Source organism: Fringilla coelebs (assembly GCF_963513975.1).
Source record: "Fringilla coelebs genome assembly, chromosome: Z".
NCBI classification, from domain to species: Eukaryota; Metazoa; Chordata; class Aves; order Passeriformes; family Fringillidae; genus Fringilla; species Fringilla coelebs.
Window position 1 is genome coordinate 32,666,160 of NC_140031.1, and position 18,361 is coordinate 32,684,520.

At 36.5% G+C, this 18,361-nt stretch overlaps 1 protein-coding gene across 1 annotated transcript in view; it reads right to left on the reverse strand.

The window, feature by feature from the left end:
- Positions 1-17,838, reverse strand: part of BNC2 (basonuclin zinc finger protein 2) — a gene marked incomplete at both ends in the record, with an annotated part of 112,421 nt that extends 94,583 nt beyond the window's left edge. Inside the window, 2 exons of the mRNA XM_084225028.1 lie at positions 245-480; positions 17,712-17,838. Coding sequence (XP_084081154.1) covers positions 245-480; positions 17,712-17,838 — 363 coding nt within the window. The remainder of the gene's footprint in view (positions 1-244; positions 481-17,711) is intronic.
- Positions 17,839-18,361: the final 523 nt, after the last annotated feature.

The following is an 18,361-nucleotide window of genomic DNA, read 5'->3' on the forward strand; positions in this document are numbered from 1 at the left end:
CTACAATAAACATAAGCAAGTACAAATAAATACTATGGTATGAAGGCACCTGTATTTTTTTAGCTTAGGAAAAATTGAATATTTTATTTTGCCAGCGCCATCATTAGGCTTCAACATGCCAGACTAAATTCACTTCATATCCTTCTACCTTCTACCTTGGGTGCACCATCACTGCATCCGCTACAACAACAACAAAAAAAAACAATTTACTGGGTTTGAAAACATGCTTTGCTTTATTTCCTACCTGAAGAATGTAGCCTCGAACGTAGTCTCGCAGTGTCCAGCCTAAGCCATGTAGAATATGCAACACCTCCTCTTGCTTCAGTACACTGAAGAGTCGGTCAAGCAGAATCTTCAGTCTCACAGGTACAGCCTGAGTCCCGTAGAGCATCAGGCTGCTGATGTCAAACACTACATTGGACTGCACAATCTCCACTTGGGTTGGGTGGTAGAGGTGCTGAGTACTAAGTTTGTCCAAGGCTGAAAGAAAAGGGGCAAAGTATAAGGAAAGAGCAAAGAAAATACAAGAAAACAAAGAGTCAAGTATATATCTCACATTTGGCAGATACACTTATTTTCCAGAGAAATATCACCTGGATGATTCATAGAAACATAGAGTCACAGAATAGTTTGTGTTGGAAGAGACCCTTAAAGATCAGCCAGTCTAATCCCCTGACATGGGCAGGGACATCTTCAACTAGATCATTTTGCTCCAAGCTTCATCCCACCTGAATATTTTCATGGATGGAGCGTCAACAGCCTCATTGGGCAACTACCTCAATGCCTCAACATTTTTGGAAAAATCTCCTTTATATCTAATCTAAATCTTCTCTCCTCTTTCCAGCTTAAAGCCATTACCTCTTGTTCAATCACTACATGTCCTTGCCAAAAGTCTCTTCCCAGCCTTTTGGTAGGCTCCTTTTCAGTACTGAAAGCCCAACAAGGTCGCCAAGGAGCCTTGCCCAAGATTCTTTTCAACTTTTTCCCTGGCTGAAGGATTCCAACTCTTCCAGCCTTTTCTCAAAGGACAGGGCCTCCGTCCCTCTGATCATCTTGGTGGTCTCTTCTGGACTTGTTCCAACAGGTGCATGTCTTTCCTTTGCTGAGAACCCTAGACTACTACTACTAGTAGGGCACTACTACTCCAGATGGCATTTCTCTAGAGGGGAACAGAGGGGCAGGATCATCTACCACATCCTGCTGGCAATGCTGCTTTTGCTGCAGCCCAGGGTAGGGTCAGCTTTTTGGGCTGCAGGTGCATATTGTTATGTTCAGCTTTTCAGCCAGTGAAGTTCCCCAGGTCCTTCCCTGAAGTGCTGCTCTCAAGGAGTTCATCTCTCAGTGTGTACTTGGGCTTGTGATTGCCCTGACCCAGATGCAGAACCTTCACCTTGTTGAACCCCATGAGGTTGATATGGGCCCACTACCTCAAGCTTGTCCAGGTCTCTCTGGATGGCATCCTGGCGTGTCAACTGCACCACTCAGCTTGGTGTCACCTGCAAATTTGCTGATGGCCTCACTATGTCATTGATGAAGATATTAAACAGTACTAGTCCCAGCACTGCCTCCTGACAGATGCCAGTCATCACTAAGGGATCCTTTTTCACAGATGCAGTCCAAAACAGCCCTAGTTTCCAAAGGTCACAAGTAATTTTAATTGCTATGGCAGAAGGGTTCTCAGGTGAGACTCAGAAACTACAGTACTCATAGTTCAAGAGAAATTTATTATTAATTAATGACCAAGACTGAAGCAACGCCAAATTGAATGGGACTGTTAAAGATTTGATACTTAATCTCCAGAGGAAAAAAATAAAACAGATACTCCCTTACCTCCAGTCTCTTAAACATGTTAAAACTAAGTCTCCTGATTTACCAAAAAATTTGATCATTAATTCACTGCTACTAGAGCTGCCTAGTTCTTTTCACCTGGCTTTAAGAATTCCATGTTATTCACTGTGATTTCAATAATTCAGTGATAAGGGAAATTTGCAGGAGGAAGGTAATTCTTATCCCCTCGTGAAGTTAAAAAAGATGGAATTGCATATGACATCATGCATTCTGTGGTGCATCAATGTTTAAATTTAATTTTATTTCTACTTTATGAACTGCATTGCACCACCTAAGCTTCTTTTCCAAACAAAATTTCTGAGTATTTAAAATAACCTTATAGGGACTTCTCCTGTGCTTGGTTTCTTCTTGTCTTATGGTCACTAGAGAGTTCATGTACTGTTGATAAATTGCCTTCTTACATCCAGAGCGCAAAGGCCCTTATCATTTACTTGCTGGCTTCATTCAATACATTTACTCCAAGGACTACATTGTCAAAGAGTTCCGGTTTCCTCATACTTCATTTCTTGCAACTGAATTGTCTGATCTTTCCTATTCTATTGGCTAAGTAAATTTTGAATAAATAGCTTTAAACATTAATTTAATATTCAAACAAGATAAGAAATTGGCAATGCTAGGGACCTCAGTCCTACATCTCTCCACAGGACATTTATACTGCAGAACATGAAGAGTGGGATTTTTTCTTCCAAAAGCTCTTCTTCCAAACTACTACAGCTATGTAGGCTTCATGATGTGGGACTAATTTTTTTGCAAGGTCTAATGAGCGAGATTGGATTGAAGCTTAAACAGGTTAAATACTGTTCTGTTTCCTGCACCCCCCCCCCCCCCCCCCCCCATTTTATGTATGATCTTTTTCTAAGATGGCTATTTTGCTACTACCATAATGGATGTGTCATGAATGTTCTCAGCTAGTAAAGCCAAGAAAATTGGTATTTTTATTTGGCAGGTTGAGCAGTATGTGTGGTGATATGCATATATGTGTGTCTGAGGGACTAATCAACCATTTAGAAGGAGTAAAATAAGGATGTTATTTTTCCTAATACACACATTACTCACAGTAGGAATGGTGTAAATAATACTAGTTTCAAATAGATACTCTGTAAGAACACCTTCTAACAGACTTTTAAAATTATTGAGCAGATCTTGATCACCCTGAGCTTTTCAACTTCAGTCTTACAGAAAGGGTCTAAAGATATCAACTGGCTTCTCTGAGTTTATGCAAGTAGACCAGAACCAACATATGAATGGATATTTTCTGAATACTGTATGCGTTTTCATGACTGAATCATACTGTATTTCTAATATATCCAAATATTTGTTTTTGTTTCTCTCTTCTTAACAGCAAATACCATTCCTGCAGTGAGGAAAAACAAGTTCTTCCATCTAAAGAAGACTTGTCATGCTGGGGATGTTAAGATCATTATTCTACTGTGGTCAAAGCGAGAATTACTATAAGACATCTTTATCTAAGGACTATTGGGTGGATGACAGATCTAATAGCTTTTAATTTCTCTAACAATAAGATTACAAAACTCTGTGGATATATACCCACTTTATGTAAGGTGACCATTCTGAGCATAATAGTTTTGGAAAAGCTGAGGTGGAATGGAAGAGGGAAAAACAAATTAAATCTTTTTTAAATAACTAAGCACATCCTTTAACCAGCTGATAGAAATTTTTGCAATCTGTACTATTCCACTCAATTGCAATATTCATTTTCTAGCAGCATTATCTATAGACATCTGCTTCTCAACACACACGCACACATACACACACACAAATACTAATTAGCATGATATTGGAACAACATTCCAAGTGACAATGATATCTCCAATTTTGATGTGTGGCCTTATTATGTGTATTACATAATAAATAAGCAGTGAATTTTATCTTTTTCAAGTACAAGTCAGGATATGCATTAAAATGTGGAATTTATAACACAATAAAACACACATTACTGCATGGGTACATAAGAACATTTACAAGCTAAAGACAAACCCCCTGTACATGAAAATAAAAAGGCTGTAAATTAAATGAAAGGAATAACAGTTGTGTTCATATGGGAAATAACATGGGAAGTACTCAAAAATTCTGAAATTCTTTCTGAAAATTAACTATTCATACCCCTTCAAATTGTCAGAATGAAAATTCTCACTCTAATTTGTAATTTATTAACATTTTTGTGATTCTTTAAAAGATTGCTAAGGAAGTGGTTTACATAGAGAATTTTTGTAGTATTTCTCATTTCTCTTCTGATACCCTCACTGAACTAATGCCATTGTTCTGGGTGGATTCAAGAGGCCATTTATGTTGATAGAAACTTTTTCAGGTAAGAGGTAAGGAAGGACCTATCTCATTGGTTTTCTGTAAAGAAAGGAGTATTAGCTTTAGCCTTCTCGACAAATTTCTGATTCTTGTCAAATTTCTGCGTAAATAGCTGTATTCTGCTACACATAATTTCATGTGGATAATGCATTCCTCATCACTTTCTTCTCTAAACATTGGTTTAATTTATACAGGCTAGAGAACAATGAACTGTTGTACAGGTGAATACATTCAACAGTATCTGCAGGAGTTTATAGTTTCATAAGCACTAAGAAGGTTTCAAGATTAAATATGTTATACAAAAGAATGTGCTCTATCATACCTGAAAATGACATAAACAGATGTGTCTTTATTAAGAAGTTATCAGTGACTAAGTATCACAAAGCACACATTAGAAATCCCTTCCTGGTGCAGCATGAGGTATTACTGACACTTTGTACAGTTCCAGTGGGATCAAAAGTTCACCTATGCATGTTTGAGACATTTTAGTTGTAACCTGCACAATCTTTTCCAAAACCATGACTATGATGAGATCAGTTATGTACTTAAACTAAGGTACCTTTTTATAGCAATGCAATTTAATTGTTAGCACTGCCCTGATAGTCTGATATACTTTAATTCAGTATATGTGAAAAAGTGTTCTCTGATACAGGAAGAAGAGATCTAACTAATCTTAAAATTACATACTTGCTGAGCAATCAACATTTTCATGGAGTAGCCTAAAAATACCCATTTTTTTAACTCTGACAACACTCAGTCAAGTAAGATTTCTGTGGTGAATTCCTAATTTCAAGTACTTGCTCAGAAATTTAAACCGTTTTAATGGGGGAGATAGTAAGGATTGTGTAGAGGACATTAAAGAAGATTGCCTTCAACAATGAAAAACTATTAACTGGATAATTAGTACAGGAATAAGGAACCTTTCAACATTGTTTTTCCAACTCTGAAGTATCAAGTATGCACCAAAATAATTGAGAATGGTTTAACTGGAAGTGGCCAAAAATGACCATCTAATCCATCTACCTGAGCGCTCTAGGGCTCAGTTGAACCATATTGAGGGGATTGTCCAAACACCTCTGGAACAGGGAGTGGCTTGGAGCACTGACCACCTCTTTAGGAAGTCTGTGGTTTGACCATCCCTCTCAATAAAGAAGTGTTTCCTAATGTCAAGCCCGAGCCTCCCCCTGTTTCGCTCTTTAGCTTCTTGAATAGAAAAAAAACCTCAGATTTTTTTTTACTGAGACTCTGCTCAGTATAATCTGTAATGTCAAAAAAACCTTTGAAATTGTTTCAATGTCAATTTTCATATTACAGCCTGCAGTATTTTTATTATGTAATAGTTCAGGAAAAAAAAAAGCTTCAGACATCTTTGCAATAAATCAATGAACAAACTTTTATGTTCCATTTGTAGGGGTTTTTTTGTTTGTTTGTTTGGTGTTTTTTAATGTTGTAAGGTAAGGAGGGTAAATGTACCTTATTTATATTTTACTAGAGTTTTGAAACTGTGTAATTCAAACTAATTTAAGTGCAAAGGATACATTAAAATAAGGCCCAACTTCTTCTTCAATTTATCAAAAGACAGAAAACAAAGAAGAAATTTTTTAATTTCATCTATACTGTGTCCAGTTCACCGGCTCAGCTCTGCAAATTTACTCATTGCCCTTAGACCACTTCCTTCCCAATATGCAGTGAAAAAAGTCAACCAAATTAAAAGGCATGCCTCTCAGCAGATTCTGGTCTTGCTAAGTAAAAGAAATACAAATATGCAGTGATGAATTTTGTACTTTGGAAGTTTGATATTATTTTTTGAACAGCTACAATAAAAGCATAACATTTTGCCTTTACTAAATAGAAAAGAATTTTAAATATCCTAGTTTTAATGCAATTGGAGTTGCAAATACACTTACCTCTTGCTAATTTCCTGATCCTAGATAAATATTTTACTAACCTGAGAGAGATGAAAAGGTCTAGTGAAAGGTCTTGACTGATTTGTGTGGCTGTGTATCTCAGAACACTACAGAGAAGAGTCTGTGGGTTGCAATAGGGCATTATGGATCTCATTCCATTTCAATTTTAGTTTTGAGCTCTCCAATATATCTATTCTGGATTTTCTGGCATACTCTCTAAACAATTTACCAACTTGCCAAAGTTGGATATTGTTGAATACTGTTGGAGTACACAAACCCATGCAAATGATGATACAAAATTTTATAACAATCATCTTCTTTCTAGATTCCTAGATTTGTTCAAGAACAGGAAGATGCAAAAAAAAAATGTAGTCTGTGTCTATAACAATAACAAAAATCTTGCCAGACATTTTAAAAACCTAAATAACTGGGCCACTTTTTGCAGCAAAAGAAACCAAAATTAAAAGACAGATGAAATATATACTACTAATATAAAATTATTCCATAATACTGTTGCAACAATAGTATGTTGAGTGTGGTAAAACAGATACAGTATTATTAATGGCAGTGTTGAGCACTGTTGTTTACCCTTGATTTTAGTGGTGAAGATGAACAGCATCACATTTTCAGAGTTCAAGATTTTCTTCTTTTTCATCAACCACAAAAAAAAAAAAAAAAAAAAAAGCAACAAATCCTTAGTAATGACAAAAACGCTGTAGAGACCAATTATCACAACCATAAGAGGTGGTCTAAAGTAGCCTCCCTCAGTATGTAGATTTAATACCACCTCCAACATGGTGTAATGTGGTGCACTTTGAAGGCAGAAAAAATTGTTCCCCAAAATATCATGCTTAGAAAGAGACTAAGGATAAGAAAAATTTTCCACATCTAATGAACAACTCAAATATTTTCATGGTGCATGAAATTATCCTGTTCACTCCTGGAGCAAGAGAGTGGGGAATGTGAACACTTGCATGAGTGTGTGAACATTCTGAATCCTGAGGACAAATTCCAGCTACAACATAGCATCCTTTGGTAATCTCTTTTTCACCTCTCTTTTCATCACTTTCATAATTAATATAGAAGATAAATATTCACTAAGACAAAAATCATGGAAGGAGAGCAAGTAAAGAAATTCCAATTCACAGGCAAAATCTTTTTTTTTAGCAATGCCTTTTATTGTATTTAAAAACTAATAACGGAAACCATTTGCCAAACATACTGAGTCTCTGAGAGAGGGACACATATGTGATCTGCTAATTTACAGCTTGCATGTACAGATGTTCACACTTAGTAAAAGGCTTCTTAATAGCATTTTAAAATTAAACATGTGTTGATAATAGGTGTTCCAAACCCAAACAACATAGCAGCTAAACTGATATATGTTTTCATGCCTCACCATGTCTCATGCTCTAACAAAAACCCCCCAGCATTTCAGTTGCATGTACACAAAATAAATGTTATTAAAAAAAGACTGAATGAAAACTTTCATTAATTTTTCTGCCTATGATCTGATTCCAAGTTAAAATATCTAGAATGCTACTAGGTTTATGTAGCCAAAAGCAGAACCACAGTTTGTTCACAGAGGTTGCTTGCTGTCTGCAATTTTTTTATCCCTTTACAAAACTTTGAACCCCATCCAGCTTTGACACACTGCCTCTTCAGTTAATAACTATCAAGTTTCCCCTTGTCTCCTGTCTACTTTTCTTTGAGGCAATTGCGCACTCAGCACCCCGAGATAATAACACACATCTATAAGATAAAAGCAATGGCATTAATGTAATTGTCTGCCTTTCTCTCTTTAGCCTAATCTTTTTTTTTCTTCAGTTTTGACTGCCTCTGTGACACCTGTTTTTGTCTCCTCTGATCCTACGACAGGTTTTCCGCTGACAAGGTTTTTGCCTGACAGAGATTCTGCCAGACAAGAACATAATAAAATATGAAGAACTGCTTGTCAGAGTTTCTGCCAATGCTCACATGAAATGGCAGGGGGGGAGGACAAAAAGAAAAGAAACCTGACCTTTTTTTTTTTTTAAAGGGGCCCTATGTTAGTTGCTTTTGGCCTGTCAGGAAAACAGCCTCCCTGGCCAATTCCTGCAAGCCAAACAGGTGTCTTCCTCTGTGTTTTCTTTCTGTAGAAAAAGATTTTACTTTGATAGTAGAAAACACGATTGCAAAGGGGAAAAAAAACCCAAAGGGACAAAAAAGAGCCTCAAATGCTTTCTCCCAGAAATTCACATTGTATCTAAGTTTATGTAGTGGTAATTCAAAAGATGCCTTTGATGAAGAATTGGCCATCTAACTTAATAAAAAAATAAAATGGTAGGCTCCCCCCCCCCCCCCCCCCGCCCCTTTCTTTTTCACAACTAGTGTGTTTAAAGGAACATGCTGTAAATGACTTTCATATCAAGTTTTCAGAAAAATACCTGGGCTAGAAGTTTGCTGCATAGGCATACTGCAGGAATGAACCCAACTATTGGGACCAGGATAAAGAATATGAGACAGAGACACTTGTGTGGGCTTTGGACCTTGTCATACTCTCCATCAGTGTGTGCATTGGTGCCCACGCAAAAGAGGACTTCAGCTGAATAGTCTGATGATTATGATGGAGAAACACGTGTAGATTAATCATGTGAGCACTCCAACACAGCTGCTTTTGTGTGTCTTGGTATCAGCAGTCTCCTCTGCTGAAGACAGCAGCTATGGATCATGGTGTCCCTGTCCTCAGGGCATCATTTTGCCCACCAGCCTGGAATCCAAGTCCAGGAGTTCAGAGCCCCTACTAAAGCTCAGGCCTGGACCTTCACTCCTCTCCTAAACTGCATTGTAGATGTGTCTGGCTGTAGTCCTGTTTTCAGATTACCCTCAGATTCATGTTACAGCCTGGTCTCCTATCCCACCTTTGGCCTCCACTTCTTTTGTTCCTCATTGAAGCCTGTAGACGGACCCCTGACCTGACTATATTCCTTGGCCATGCCTGAGACTGCCAAAGGACACAGCTACCAGCTTCTCATTCCGTCTACCATGGTCAGACTTCAAGGAATTGAGCTCATGGTGCAGGCATGGCCAGTGCTCTCATTGCCTTTGTCTAATGGCTTAGAACCTTTGGTTGGACAGTTCACTTTTCCTGCTCCTTGAAACATAGATTAATGATGTCATTGTTGAAATCTACAATCTATAATGGAAGATGCTAAATAATCTCTTTCTATTACTTTGATTAGTCGTTCAACTTTGAACTTTCCAGTCTCTTGCCTCCAAAGCTAAATGTCCCCTTCCTATCAACCATTAACACCTTCTTAAAACTATTCTGTCCCTTAATTATGGTAAGATGGGGTTTAATATGTATCTTAATCATCCTAACATCATTTGGTTGACATATTATACACACTAAGACATAAGCACATTTGGGAGTCCTGGACTGTGGTCTGGATTTGGAGGATTTCCATCATAATCCTAATGTGCTTCAATTCCATTAACTGTGATTCACAGTTTTATGGAAATTCTAAGTGGGAGGGATTTCTACAGATTGTCTGGTGCAGTCTTCTAATGAAAGCAGAGCCTTAGATTAGTTGGTTCTGCCAAGATGTGTCTTTTATATTTAAAGCTGTGGCGTGGGGAGGGGAAATTCCACCTCTTCTCAGACAACCTATTCCATCTTGTATGCAGCCTTGAAAACTGTAATGAAAATGCAATAGGCACTGCCCACCTGTTGATATCATTCTGTTTGAATCGTGTCATAGACGTATTTCACAAAGGCAAGCCAAGACCATGGTGGTGTTTCAGTTTAGGGTATAACTCCGGTTCAAGTGTATGAAATGCTCTCCCACATGTGCTAAACCACCTCAGTTTTTCCTGGAAAACCTGCTGCCTTAAGGTTGCTAACAGCTGAAGGTGTTCAGACCCTGGGAAGACTGGTTCGTAAAACTAGTTCTACCATTCACATACATCAGTCTGACCCATTCCAGTTCCTGCACTCTGCCATTTCACAAAGCCCCTGTTAAATATACTTCAGAAAAACTGACTGTAATCAACTACAATAGAATTAGAAAAGTCTCTGAGACTCACACTGTACATTTCTTGTATTATCTGTTTTCCTTCTAAAATCCAGATAGAAACGGAATAATTGAGTAACACTATTGTCTGCTAAATTAATCTGTGTCCTCATAATGTTATAGCTCAAAATGAAATTCCTCCTAGCAGGTAAAAAATTTTTTTCCTTTCAATTTTACATTTGCAAAACAGGAAAGCTGAGGTAAAGTTACCTATGGTATTATCATTTAAACATCTGAAAACAGTATAAATTTTTTACTCTTGCAGTCAAATCACATTTTAACATTATGAAGCTGTATGGAATGAAGTAGTAGGGTTTGTTTCATTTAGAGCTGTTTCAATTTGTGTTCTGCTTAACCTAGTGAACTCTAGTTAATTAGGATGTTCCTATAAACAATTAAGCTTCTTGTAGGATCGTTAAGAAGATATAAAAATTTATGATGTAATAAACTGTAATAAAATGATAAAGTGGTTAGCACATCACAGCAATTCATGTGCAGCAGCATAGGTGTTGAAAGAGGCAAGTAAGCAGGTACTTGTCTCCTGGAGGGGATGCATGTTGCAGAAGTCCACCACTGCTTCCCCACAAATCTGTTGGTGATTTGAACTCCCAGGTCTCACAGAATTTATCCTGCTCATTTGGGAATCAAACAGAAATCACCAGACACTCTTTTGCTCCTATCTGAAACTTCACCATGTAGCAAACTTGTTATCATCACACTTAAGGGGCTCAAAATCATGGATTTCACTAACTACCTTTCCAAAAGGCAGCCTCTACTGCAACTGTAAAGAAGAATTCCAGATGCTAATTTAAAATCATTATTCGTATAGTCTTTGTTCCATCTTACACACAGCAAGTCTATTTGTTTCCTTCCGGATTCTCTCCCTAAGAAGGAAGGGTAAGACATCATCACCTGAGGCATCTCCTAGAATTTTGTCCCATGTTCTTGGGTGTACTAAATGAGAATAAGCCTTCTCTGTAAAATGTAAATTCAATAATGACAGTCACCCAAATAAGAATATCTTACACTTCTGAAATACTTTTAGTCTAAATGTCTGTGGGCATTTTATAGTTTATCAAAGGCAATAGTATAAAGTGTACTTCAGAGCTGCCAATCAGTATGTGATTAAATTTAAAAGTTTTTCAGAAAAGAAAATGTTCACAATGAGAAAAGATTTCTTTTTTAGCTGTGAATATAGGCCAATCCAGCAGAAACAGGCTCTGTGCTTCAGAATGGGTCATGGCCTGTTTAGGGCTTAGCAGACACTCACTCATTCCTTAGCGGAATGCTTAATGCATGGTCAGCTATGATCTCACCTGGCCATGTCCAAAAGACATTGGCTGATTCAAACCTAGGAATGTAAGCCAAGGAAGTTGGGTAGAAGCGGAAAGGTCTAACTTCTTGACTGAGTTAAGATGTCTGGGGGTGGCAGGGAAGAAGAGAAAAAGTATTTTAAACTGAACAGATTCCCAGGGAAATGCAAGGAGGTGCAAGTGTGAGCATCGGTAGGGTAGAGCCTGTGCTTTACCCCCCAGGAAAACATTACTTGACACTCGAGGGTGTCCAATTTGCATGAGCATTAAACTCTTGACCATATGGCTATGTAAGTATCAGCTAAATACAAGGATGAAAAAAGAAGGCTTCTTATTGGTTCTTGGGGCATCTAAGCATTATTTCATTTCTGTCACTTCTGTCTCATAAACCATTGAAACAATATTATTTATCTTGGATGCCCCCGTATCTGGATTTGGTTTCACCTCAGCTTAACTAACACATAGTGTGATACCCAAGTAACATGAAGGATACACTCCATCTCATCATTCCTATCAATGTGACAGATTTTAAAACCAGATACTGGGTCAGAGTGCCCACAAGATAACAGTGTATATTCTCTATGCTGTATTGGCTGCTTTGGAAAATCCTGCTGAAGGGAAGCATAAAGGAATTGCACAGGCAGAAGGGGGGCACTTTAGAAAGTATTTACCAGTAATGAAGGTTAATCTTGTAAGGTTCCTGGAAGCAACTCAGTAATGAAAAATATGCCTCCACCTTCGGGGTCAAAAGAAAGTTATAACAGGTGGATTAAAATGATCTTGTCAGTAAAAGACAGGAAAATCCAGTCTACATCTAAAACAGTTTTACTTTAAAAGTCATGAAAAACTAGCTTTCATTATCAATGAGCTGCAGACAGTTATCTTGCTAAAAATAAGGGGCTTTTTAGAGTTTTTAAAAATTGAAAAATATATTTGTTAATAATCTAAAAATAACTATTAAAAATTAATTTTCTCAAGTAATTTTAAATAATTTCAAATAATTAAATAAATTTTATAGAAGGAAACTACTGTATTTGATATTATAAATTGTGACAATTTTTTATATCCTACCAGGCAATGCAGATATAACCTAATTATTTTACTAGTCAACTATAATCACATTTTTCTCTTATTTCCTTATTTTCCTCTTTTTAAAATTTTACTCTCTGCTTAAAAATCTCCATTTTTAAGTAAAGAACAACATGGCAGTTCTGCCAGCTTTTAGAGAGACTCTAGGATCAGTGACATGTTTTCATTTTGTTTTACTTTGTTAGAGATGATTGACTTTGCAAACCTCTCTTTCAGTTAACATCTTTGGACTGACACAAATATAGGAATTCAGATGAATTTTATTTCTGCACAGCACTCATTCCCATCACATTCCTATGCAGCTCACATTTAAATTCTAGCACTTGTTTTATATAAATACTAGCATAGCACCAGAAAAATTCTTTTACAAGGTGAAATTGTAACTCATATTGCAAGTCTCTGACTACTACTCTTCACTGTATGGCAGCTTTTAGTCAGAAAAAAAATGGATGGGCCCTATGTGCCAAAATCTACTAGTTAATGTTATTTCATCTTTTTTATATTACAACCAAACAGAATTTAATCTCAAAGTTACTGGAGAGAACATCTGACCAAACCTTATTTGGGGTATGTGGCCTCATCATACCTTAGAGAGGTGTTAAAACTTACTTGAATGAATAGCTGAGCCCTGAACTCTGCTGATTGGCAAGATGCAAATGAAAAGACATCAAAGACCATTAGACAACTAAGGACTACATTTTTCTGTAAGAGGGGAAAAGAAAGAGAGAAAGAGAGAAAGAGAGAAAAAGAGAGAGAGAGAGAAAGAGAGAGAGAGAGAGAGAAAGAGAGAGAGAAGGAAAGAAGGAAAGAAGGAAGGAAAGAAGGAAAGAAGGAAAGAAGGAAAGAAGGAAAGAAGGAAAGAAGGAAAGAAGGAAAGAAAGAAAGAAAGAAAGAAAGAAAGAAAGAAAGAAAGAAAGAAAGAAAGAAAGAAAGAAAGAAAGAAAGAAAGAAAGAAAGAAAGAAAGAAAGAAAGAAAGAAAGAAAGAAAAAGAAAGAAAGAAAGAAAGAAAGAAAGAAAGAAAGAAAGAAAGAAAGAAAGAAAGAAAGAAAGAAAGAAAGAAAGAAAGAAAGAAAGAAAGAAAGAAAGAAAGAAAGAAAGAAAGAAAGAAAGAAAGAAAGAAAGAAAGAAAGAAAGAAAGAAAGAAAGAAAGAAAGAAAGAAAGAAAGAAAGAAAGAAAGAAAGAAAGAAAGAAAGAAAGAAAGAAAGAAAGAAAGAAAGAAAAAGAAAAAAAAAAAAAAAAGAAAGTAGGGGAAGAGCAAAAATGTTTAGAGGATGCTTAATTTCCTGGAGTAGATTGATTAGTCTAAAATTCAGTTGGTCCAAGTATGCACAGTATACCAGAAAAACGCTGTTGATCTCTGAGATTTACCAGTGACCCATTTCAGGGTAAGACAAATAACTGTCATTTCTAATTTTCTGATTCTATTTGAAACAAGATGAAAACAATTTCACACAAACTTAGTAATATTATTATACTGTGGGGGGTTGTTTTGCTTTGCTTTGTTTGTTTGGGTTTTTCTGTGGGGGTATTGAAACTAAAATAAGTAAAATGAATATCAGAAATAATAGCTTTAGTCCACAATAACTTATGTCACCTTAACACATTTCTTTGAGCAAAACAGTTATGAGAGTAGGTAAGATTGTACTTGATTGATACTACATTGGGTCTTGACCTATTGGACAAGATATGATAACTGTGTTTCTGCTAGCAGTATGGAAATTGTTATTCTGACATCAATGACAAATACAAAAGACAAAATTCAAAGTCAATGAAATTAACGTCTTTTTACTGCAGACTTGCTTAATTTCTTTCCTCATAGGCTAAGATACTTCAGCTAGAAGAAATGTATGGCAAATAGAGTGGTGTTTTTTCATTATTTGCAATAAAGTTTCAGTTCGTTTTGTGCTAAAGAGAGTAAAATGTCATGACTATCTTCACAGGATAGTAGGCTTCTTTTAATATAAAAAAATAGCAGGAGAACAAATACTTGAGTGTTATTTTTTTGTAGTCACCTAAGTACCATATTATTTAAAAGCCATGAAATACCAATTGCCTGGGTTAAAAATTGACTATTAAGATTTTAATTCGGTTTTATTTTCCATATGGACTATACAAACTATCTTTACCATTAAAAAAAAAAGAAGTCACACACTTCATCTGTTTGACTTCTTAAAGTTTAAGAAATGGCTTATGGCTTTAAACCATTTAATTTTTGGCTTGGAAAATAAATCCCCACCCAACCTGACAATATGAAAGACAGGCTTTAGCTGAAAACAAATAAAACAGTCTCGTCACCCAAATCCCTTAAAACACTCAGAGATTCATCCTAGGACTAACTCACTCTCCATGATGCACAGCAGTACTTGATAATGCTGTTAAGTTCTGTGCAGTTTTTGGCTTTGGTGTTAAAAACACTGCTGGTAGGATTGCTACTGTAGTACAGGGGTCAGAACTTGATAAGCTGAACTTTTGATGACAGAATCATTTATCTGGCCACAAAAGTACTTTCCAATGTAATATTGTTCATATAATTGCAATCCTAGGTTTGGCAACTCCAGACAGGTCTATGTGAACTTGCAGGAAACCTTTTCTTTCAAGATGTGTGCCGCGTGTTTTAGATGAGTGAGGGAAAATGTGAGAGAGACAATGGAGGCAGGAGAGAAAAAACAGGCCAGCAGTTGCTAAGTGCAACAGTGAAGTGGTGGCTGTATGCCCTTTCCTCCTCCCTCTAAGAATTCCAGTGTTTTAAATGGCAGCTATTAAAATGAATTAACTGCACACAGATTAGACAAGTATGGCATGAGTAGAATGCAGTTCTAAGCTATTTTTTTGATCTATACAGTTAATTATGATTCTAGGTTATCAGAACTGAATAAGCACAGTACTTCCTGTTGGAAACACCTATTCTTTGATAATTGCATTCAGTAAAGCACTACATCATGTGTCAAGGAGCTGAGTTGAAATTCATTAATAAAAATCATAAGGAAATCCTTTAATTAAAGCAGCAGGAAATACTTTTTGCATTCATGGAACAACTTCTGAAAGTACTGTGCTAACATTTTTAAAGTAAAGGACTTGTGAACTGCAACCTGATTTTAGTAATTTTGAAATCCAGGCGCTACAGCACAGTGAATTGACCTGTCTCCTGAATGCTGCCCTCAAAATCCTCAGAAATAGCTAAGATCAAGAACTGAAGTAGATACATCATTGTCTCCAGAAAATAATTTACAAGACCATGCCTGATATTTGTGAAACATATATCTGACTTGTCTCACTCTGCCATAAAATATAAGTACTCCAGATGATTGTACACAAAGTGCACTAAAAAAAAAAAAAAAAGAAGGTGAAAAAAAGAAAAATAAAAAAAAGAACATTATTCACTTGACACAATAGCAAAATGAACACTTCCTAATAATATATAGTGTATTCAGTTTTTCTTTTTGGAATGTTAAGCATGTGGGTATGGGAGCAGGTCGTGTATCCCAAATCATCATGTTCCACTTTCAACTTTCTGGATTTGTAAAACAGGGACGTTTCCATTATATACACAGTGATAATCTCAGATTGTTGTCATAATATTCTGATTTTGAATTCAATCACTTCACAGAGAAGAATCATGTCACAGGGAGGAAAATCTGATTATTCTCTTCCAAACTCTTCCAAAATGTACTCCTTAAAAAGAAAATTCAGGATGGCCATGAGCCAGAATCGAAGTGCTAGACTCTCAGTTTCTATTGCTCATCAGGAGGACACCCTGGAAAATACCTAGACAGCGCTTCCCTATTTTCCAACAAGCAAAACCTCAGATGCTGATTCTACACAAAACCTCAAGAGTGCCTCAACTATATAAATTTTGTGATGTTTAGTGATTCTTCTAAGAAAGGTGAGCCTGGTTATACAATGGCTGAATATGATTTTCTGGGAAATAAGAGTAACGAAGATATACTATGTCCCTAGATAATCTAGTATACAATAAACTTATAACCAGCTACCAGATGGGTGGTGCTAGGGCATTTCTAGGCAGTCTGGATGAAATGTTAGGCAGTGACATGGGACTGCATAGTACCTGCATACCTGCTTCTCTTTCCATACATGTGAATAAAAACTTCTCTGTCAATCTATGCTGTTGAATTTTTTGAGTATTCACACTTGCCATATGTCAGCATACTCAAGCACAAAACCACACAGACATGAACAAAATAAATAGACATCAAATGTATCTTAGGAGGAAAGTACTAACCTTTCACCCAAATTCTCATTAAAATAAAATATAATTCACAGATTATAAGCCCTTGAATGTCCAGCAGTAACTGGGGATGAGAGCTGTGCTTGCTTAGGTGCCAATAGATCACGAGAAGAAAACTTCAACAGCAATTTCTTCTACACATATAGTAATCTTTCTTTCCCCCACCTCCAAACCTTCCCTATTTTTCTTTCATTAAATCATTTTAGGTATCCTCCTTATTTGCTTTCTAATGGTGTATGTAGCTCTCTCCTGATCTCTCATGCTAATTTAATAATGACTATCAAGGAAAAAAACCTTCCAAGAACATTAAGTAGAAAAGGATAAATAAAATTGAAGGTCTTTCTGTGAATTTTTATGCCTTTCATGCCTTTCATGCCTGATCTGGGAATTCTAATCCTTCCTATCTTTATTAAGATACTTAAACATGGGAAGAGAGGTTCAGCTCTCAAATCACATATGCAGAGCTTCTTTGTGATATAGGATACACTCTCAACATGTGAGATCTGAATGTCTGACACTGATAAATTTGAATTTCCATTTGGCCCCATGACTTCTTGGCTGATGCTTCTTTGCAATACAAACTCTGATGTGCAACCATTCTGTAAACTTTTTGCCTTTCTGTTAAGCCTGACAGGAACTACATTATTTTCTGGAGGCTAGAATATTATTTTGAGTTCTACACAAGCTTTTGAACTCCCGTGGCACTTGAAGCTGTCGCCAGAATAACAGACTCTTACTTTTACACCCTACAAATTGCTGTAAAAAAAGCATGTGCATGCATACACAAGGACAAACACAGATTGTGCACACATGCATATGTAGGCAAATAGGTACCACTACTGCATGCATCAATCCAGTTCTTATTATTTAAAGAAACTGGTAAGGATGGAAAGAATTGAAAAAACAAGCCCAGAACAGATATTTCTTACCATGTGCCACCCAGCCATGTTTACACTGATCGCAGGTTCTCAGGTTAATCTTCCCTGGCTGAAAACATTCACATGTGCAATTTACCAGTGTACAGCGGATGGCCTGGAAAAAGAAACAGAAACACATGTTAATGTATTTCTTCCTGTTTGTACAAATTTGTTGTGATAGTTAGAATGATAAGAACTGCATAGAAAACCCCAGCCTTCTAACATTAAGAGCCTAGCTCCTATTTTAAGTAAAAATTAACTTTCTTTCAAAAACGTATGTCAGTACATCCCATGGAGATGAATAAATTCCTAAAATCTTTTTACGGTTTGCTCTATTTTCTTTCAGGAAAAAAAAATGGTGGGATGAGGATGCTGTAAGAGTTCCATAAATACCCTGGTTTTACACTGACTTCATTAAGAAAGAAAGTTACTAGGGATGTCTTACCATAGGAGCATACCAGTTTCAAATCCAGATAAAAATTAGGAAACAAAAACATATGGAGAGGAAAACTACAAATATATTTCCCCTTCCTTCATGGAATCCAAAGGTTATTTTTAAATTTCTTTTTTGTGGTTCATCTAACACATAACTCTGCAAAAAGAAGTCATGGATTTTATGCATTCCCAAAACAATAGACAGATCAAGGTACAAGAATAGGACT